This window comes from Carya illinoinensis, chromosome 4 (genome assembly GCF_018687715.1).
Source record: "Carya illinoinensis cultivar Pawnee chromosome 4, C.illinoinensisPawnee_v1, whole genome shotgun sequence".
NCBI lineage: Eukaryota > Viridiplantae > Streptophyta > Magnoliopsida > Fagales > Juglandaceae > Carya > Carya illinoinensis.
The window spans coordinates 10076262-10083007 of NC_056755.1; the positions used below are offsets into that span (position 1 = coordinate 10076262).

The following is a 6746-nucleotide window of genomic DNA, read 5'->3' on the forward strand; positions in this document are numbered from 1 at the left end:
GCATAGGACAAGTAGGGGAAGTACTACCTTTTGTTACTCCATTTTAATCACATGAAAGAAGTACTCAAAATCCTAGAAGCAACCATAAATCATATATACTCTATATATACCTTAGTTATATCCACCAGTACGTTAAAGGAAAAGAAGTGAAAGTTTCATCTTTCAAAATCTCGGATCTAGGTCCGAATAAAAATATTTTGACTGAAACAAAAAAGATTATCGAACAAAATAATTTTGTCAAGCAAACCCTCCATACAATAGGTCAACAACTTGACCGTATCGAGGACAAAGTTGAAAAACCTGTTTCAATAAGTTTGAAAATGGTTGAAAAACCTTTGATTATATAATCAGAAAACAGGCCAAAAATCCATCTTGAAATAGCCAGTACTTTGAGTAAAATTGATCAAATGCTTGCTCAGGTTAAGCAAGAAAAATCCTCTGTTTCTACCATAGACAGAAACTACACAGGGGTTGATTTTAATGATTCATTTTCTGTGTATGCTTGGAATGATTCGGATGATGATAACTTGTCTGATAACTCCTTAGTTCAGAAAATTAATTTAATTGAAAAAAATTTTCAGGGTCTTCAAGTTGAAGAACCTGAACTTGCCAGGATTTATTCGCAAGACATAAAACCCATAGGTCTTACGAAGAATTGGTTTTCTCGACCCACTCCTCTTGATATTATTAATGAAGAAAATTGTAAAATTTCAGATAATGATTTAGATAATACTGATCAATGACATTTGCCAAAGATTAAAATTGATTCTCTCTATTCCCACACTTGGTTTCAAACAAAGTTTAAAAGTTCGTTCCAGGTGAAAACCATAGAACAAACTTTTCCTATTTCCAAAACACATGAACAGTGTGTTTTATTTCAAAAGAAAATGATTAAATCTTTTCAAGAAAAGGTTTAAATTTATACATATTGCTTCAGTTCAAGTTGCTATCCAACCTTTAATTAGGAAGGGTATTAATGTTTTTGTTCTCTTATGCTTACATGATGGTAGATTTAAAAAGTTTGATGACAGTGTCTTAGGAGTAGTGCAAACTTCTCAGATAGATGGACCTGTTCATTTTAATTGCTATCTTGATTTAACTGTTGATTTTTTTGATAAAAATATGTTGTCTGTTTTAACTTTAAACATTCAGACCTTTAATTTTGATATGGTTGAATGTAGCTAACCAATGGCTTTAGTTTACCGAATCTATTATAGAGTCTTAAGTACTAGCCTTGAGCCAAAGGCTAAGATTAAGTCTCTCAAAAATGAGACTCTTCTGATGTATGGTTCAACTTCAAATGCTAAAATCAGAACACCTAAGATGCTCTTCTGGAAAGACATAAACCTACCAGAAGAATGGGTCCTCAAGCAAGAACTTCCTCCAACGGAAGTTCATACCTAAGATCCAGACCTTAGTTATATCCACCTGTACGTTGATGGTACTGTAAAGATTTCCTTTGACCTATATATATATATATATATATATTGAAGAAAGGTAACTGATATTTCATTACTCAATCAACAAAGGTTTTTAATACAATGAGGATAGTCCTCTGCAAGAATGCTCTCCTCAGAGAGATCAAATGCATTCCTTGCTAGGCAATGTGCCACTTAATTAACCTTCCTAGGAACATGCTCAATAGACCAAGATTGAAACTGTTTTAGCAGTTTTTTTACATCGCGGGTGATTAAACCAACTGGGCTCCAACTATCATCATTTCCTCTAATTGCCTTAACTACCTGCAATGAGTCTCCCTCCAGCATAATGTTTGAAGACATTCCCAGTTCAAGGCATAGAGAGATGGCTCTCAAAGCAGCTACAGCTTCACCCAAGAGTGGGTCAGGGAACAGGTCATGGGTGGCTCTCAAAGTGGCAAGGACCTTCCCTTTCCAGTCTCTGATTATCACCCCTATGCCCACCTTGCAGCGAAGTTTATCAATGGCTGCGTCCCAATTTTGTTTATAAAAACCTTGGGGAGGTTTGCACCATTTGGGAGGTAAGCCACCCTCAGGAGTAGGCTTCTTCTGTTTCTACAAGTCTAGTTGAGATAATTGGAAGTCTGCTATACTTGACGATACAGATTGGAGGACTTGTTGAGGTGAAGAGAAATGTGACTCAAAGACCCACTTATTTCTTCTATTCCAAATGAGTTTGAGTAAATAGGCTATTTCTATCATTTCTTCCTTTGAGAGGGTGGAGAATAGATGAACTAAAACCATACAGAAAGGGCCTTCCATGATGGAACCTTTTTGTATCCTTCTTGAGCAGCCACTCCAAACTGCTTGAGCTGCCTTACACAACCAAAGGGCATTAATTAGGAAAGGTATTAATACTTTTGTTCTCTTATGTTTATGTGATGGCAGATTTAAAAAGTTTGATGACAGTGTCTTAGGAGTAGTGCAAACTTCTCAGATAGATGGACCTGTTCATTTTAATTGCTATCTTGATTTAACTGTTGATTTATTTGATAAAAATATGTTGTCTGTTTTAACTTTAAACATCCAAACCTCTAATTTTGATATAGTTGAATGTAGCAGACGAATGGCTTTAGTTTATCGAATCTATTATAGTCTTAAGTATTAGTCTTGAACCAAAGGTTAAGATTAAGTCTCCCAAAAATGAGACTCTTCTGATGTATGGTTCAACTTCAAATGCTAACATCATAACACTTAAGATGCTTTTCTAGACAGACGTAAACCTATAAGAAGAATGGGTCCTCAAGCAAGAACTTCCTCCAACGGAAGTTCATACCCAAGATCCAGACCTTAGTTATATCCACCAGTACGTTGATGGTACTGTAAAGATTTCCTTTGACCTATATATGATTTATGGTTGCTTCTACTATGCCATCCAGCTTTTACCGCATTTATTCGTTTTTAATAGGCTGCGTAGTTATATTTTTTAAAAGGTTTTGGTTTTTGAATTCTTGCAAGGTGTTGACCTTCTAAAAGTGTACGAGAACGACAGAGAGGGTTACCCATAAAATGTAGGTCTCTTTGTCCACAGCTACCTAAAACTTGGTATTTGTTTTATTTTTCGTGTCCTATAATGAAACACGTCCATATCTCTCGTTTAATGAACTTAATATGAGCACATACCTTATCCAGAGTAGGATTTTAATATAGCTATACTGCTGAAATTTTATATACAAATAGTTTTACAAATTCTACATAATATATTGTCGTTTAATTTTCATCATGATGTGACATTATCTATTAATATTGAGGCTAAAGGGAGATAAGAACACATGAATTTAACTAGAGATAATAAAAAAGATACGTTACATATAATCGTGGAGTATGTAAGTATCGTACAATTATTTTAAAAAATAGTAGAGTTTACTATTAAAAAATTATTATTATTATTATTATTATTATTTTAATGTAAATCCTATTAGAGAGCCTATTTAAACCGAGGGCCTATTCTATCATAAAAGTTCAAAGTGAGGAAAGCCCATAGGAGAGAGCCCTAGTTGATCAAAGGGGATAAGGGAGTCCAAATTATATTGAAGTTATACATGCACAACGTCATATTTCACGGAAAGATAGAGAATTAATGTGGTTACATGATCATCTAAGATATCGGGTGATGATCTATATCGATAAATTCTGAATAAAATAAGCATCGTGTATGGGCTTATATATATCAGGTAACCCTTGATAATAAAGGATCAAATTCTCTTTTGAACTCTGAATTCTTTGGCTATATTTACTAATTTAAGCATCGAAATTTTCTAAGTGGATTACATCGGAGTCTCTTAACAGTTCGTGGTTGAATGGTTGTAGAGGAGAAGTGAGACACATCTTTAACACTCATTATTATTTTTTTTTTCAAAATGATTTCATGATACTTGAACAATAACGTGCGTTTCATTTTTTATAATAAAATTCAAAAGAAAATATTTTAGTTATAAAGGGATTATATAAAAATAAATTCGTAAACTAATGTGACTTGATATAATAAGTTAAATTATAAAATTATTTTTATTATAAAGTAAATCTAATAAATTTTAATTATATTAATTTATAAATTTATTTTATATAATTTTTTTTTGTGTACTTAGCATCTCTGAGATCGACAGACGCCAAAAGTAAAACAGATGCAAACATGCATTGTACTCGTGATCGATGTGAATCCGACTCTGCAAAATCTACACGGTGGACGCGCGTGACACAGAATCACTGCCCTACCTTAAAACCTGCTCTTTTGCCAACGACATCTTCATCTTTCTTCAAACTTCGAAACTCAGTTCCGTCTGGAACACCACCCGGACGACTCCCTCACTTCTCTCTCCATCTCTGTCTCTGTCTCTGTCTCTCTCTCTCTGATTAAACTTTCTCTAACAAGCAAATCAGAGTCGTCTTTGCAGGTCCGTACAATCGAGATCTTAGAAACTTCCCAAACGTTTCGCTCTTTACTGTGTATCTTTCGGTATTATCATCATCAGTGCTATCTTTATGTATGGCTTTTGATCTTAATCGAATCGCTTGCTTTTCGATATGGGTATTCTCGTTTCACGGGCTTGATTTGCTAGGGTTTTCGATTTCCGGGCCGCAGTCACGAACGATCTACAGCTGAGTCGAACACCGAGACAATCATCTGGTAATTCCTGATCTGAATTTTCTCTGAAATCACATGGTTCTCGCTCAATTATGTTTTTAACTACCTGTTGAAAACTCTGAACAGCTGGCTCTTGAATACTTGGTTCATTAATAGGGTTTGACGGGCTGTTTAAATTTGGAGTTTATTTATTGGATTAGGATCCACAATTCGGAGCAATTTGGAGGGTTTTGGTGAATTTGTTGCTGGTTTATAATGGAACAAGAATCACAAAAAAGGAAGGTTGATGAGATGGGCCTTGAGCCCTCGAACCCGCCCATTCTTTGCACGAATAACTGTGGATTCTTTGGGAACGCAAGTACTAATAATCTTTGCTCCAAATGCTATAAAGACTCTCTTTTGAAACAGAAGAACGATAATATAGTTTTACAAAAGAAAGTGAGCGATGAAACAAGCGTGGAGGATAAGGCTCAAGTTAAAGGGGTTTTGGAAGTGAACCAGAGTCGAGTTGAGGAAGGGGCTTCATCCGTGAACCCTGCGAAGCCACCTGCAAATCGTTGCAGCTTCTGTAGGAAGCGGGTGGGGCTGACAGGGTTCAAGTGTCGGTGCGGATTGACATTTTGCTCGCTGCATCGCTACTCTGACAAGCACAACTGCTTGTTCGATTACAAGATCGCTGGGCAGGAAGCTATTGAGAAGGCGAATCCTGTTGTGAAGGCCGACAAGATTGAGAAGATATGATGGTTATGGTGGTTGCTTTGGATGTTGTGTCTAGGGGTTGTCATTTGCTATAGGAAGTATGATTTTCAGGTGCTTTGATGTATTAGGAAATAGATTTACTATTGAATGCTATTCATGTCTGATATTTACTATCAAAAAAAAAAAAAAAAGTCTGATATGTACAGTTTGGTTGATTGTGGTCTCCAATAATAGTGCTTTAGTGCAAAACATTTGTATTATTTATGAATTATTAATTTGCCATAGATCTTGGTTTCTATTGATGTTTACTCAGTATCATATCAAATTGGTTTTTCATTGTTGTTTTATATAATGTGCTTGCTCCATGTGTTGGGCAACATGTTGTGGTATATTTATTTAGAAAACGATCGTTGTGAGATATGAACACAGTTGTCCCGCTTGTTACTATCAGTTTCTGAAGAAGAACAATGCTTGTTTTTTTAAGTCCAAATTACTCTCAGTTGCCATTTTTACGAAACTGAAATCAGGAATATGCATGCACTGTAATGCTAGGATCGTTTAAAGAGTGTTATAATTATGTTCATCAGCTGGGATTTGTTACCTTGTATTTTATTTTTATGCGTTTTCTTCATCTGTTGCCAGTTAGGAATGGGATTATTGAGGCATAGATACCCTCGCATTGGTATTTGCTCCTATCGGTGGTGCTGTCCTCGAGCAAAGTGCAATGGTGAGTTCCATTGCTTGTGGCCTCTCTTAGATTCTTTACTCGATGGTTTATCTCTCAGGGATTCGGCTGAGAGATAGATCGAAGAGAAGAAAAAATGGGCATGCTGCCTATGGCTGATGGAAGCCTTTGATTCCCGATGGCCAGTAGTGACAGCCACATCTGACCTTCCTGTACCCTTCAATCGTCTCCCTGATTTATTTTAAGCCTGTTATCTGTCATCTTGATGCATTCATGTAATGGTGATCTAAACTCCATTGAAGCAGCTGGGGTTTGTACTCACTTCTTAAACCTATAGTCTAGTGGATACCAGTGCACTTCAAAGGGAAATACATAGTTCTTGGATTTGAATGTGGTACAATATCGTATCGAATGAGACATACGGAACTGTGCAGCTTTTAGATAGGTTTTCCCGAGATCTTTCCAGGTATAGAAACCCATCAGCAGACAGACAATTATGTCTGTCATGAAAGTTTGCCAAGGAGCTAGAAGGCATGATAAAACATCCTCATACAAGTCATACTAAGAAAGTAAAATGATAAGAAAATTCCTGCACATCATTTCAACACCAGCCTGCTCCTCAGATAGAAAGGTTTTAATCTCAAGTCTCAAAGTTGTTACCATAGCTTACCTATTTTTTTTCAAGCAAGCAATTTCATAGTTAAATTATGTGGCTACATGATACAAGATTGCATGTGGTGGAAGTCCCTAACAATCATTCCAAAACAAACAAACGCAATATGAATGGAATAAAAAAATA

General features: G+C 35.8%; 1 protein-coding gene across 10 annotated transcripts; it reads left to right on the forward strand.

Annotated features, from left to right (window-relative positions):
* The first annotated feature begins 4102 nt into the window (after nt 1-4102).
* On the forward strand, nt 4103-6374 carry LOC122307202 (zinc finger A20 and AN1 domain-containing stress-associated protein 6-like). 10 transcript variants are annotated; one of them, XM_043119910.1, is made up of 3 exons: nt 4215-4372; nt 4538-4605; nt 4690-5564. In XM_043119910.1, the coding sequence occupies exon 3, from the start codon at nt 4819-4821 to the stop codon at nt 5302-5304; it is 486 nt and encodes a 161-aa protein (XP_042975844.1). In that variant the 5' UTR covers nt 4215-4372; nt 4538-4605; nt 4690-4818; the 3' UTR covers nt 5305-5564. The 10 variants fall into 10 exon arrangements, 9 of the variants coding, with proteins under 9 accessions (XP_042975844.1, XP_042975850.1, XP_042975852.1 ...); XM_043119916.1 differs by having other exon boundaries at nt 4720-5564; XM_043119918.1 differs by having other exon boundaries at nt 4764-5564.
* The last annotated feature ends 372 nt before the right edge of the window (nt 6375-6746 follow it).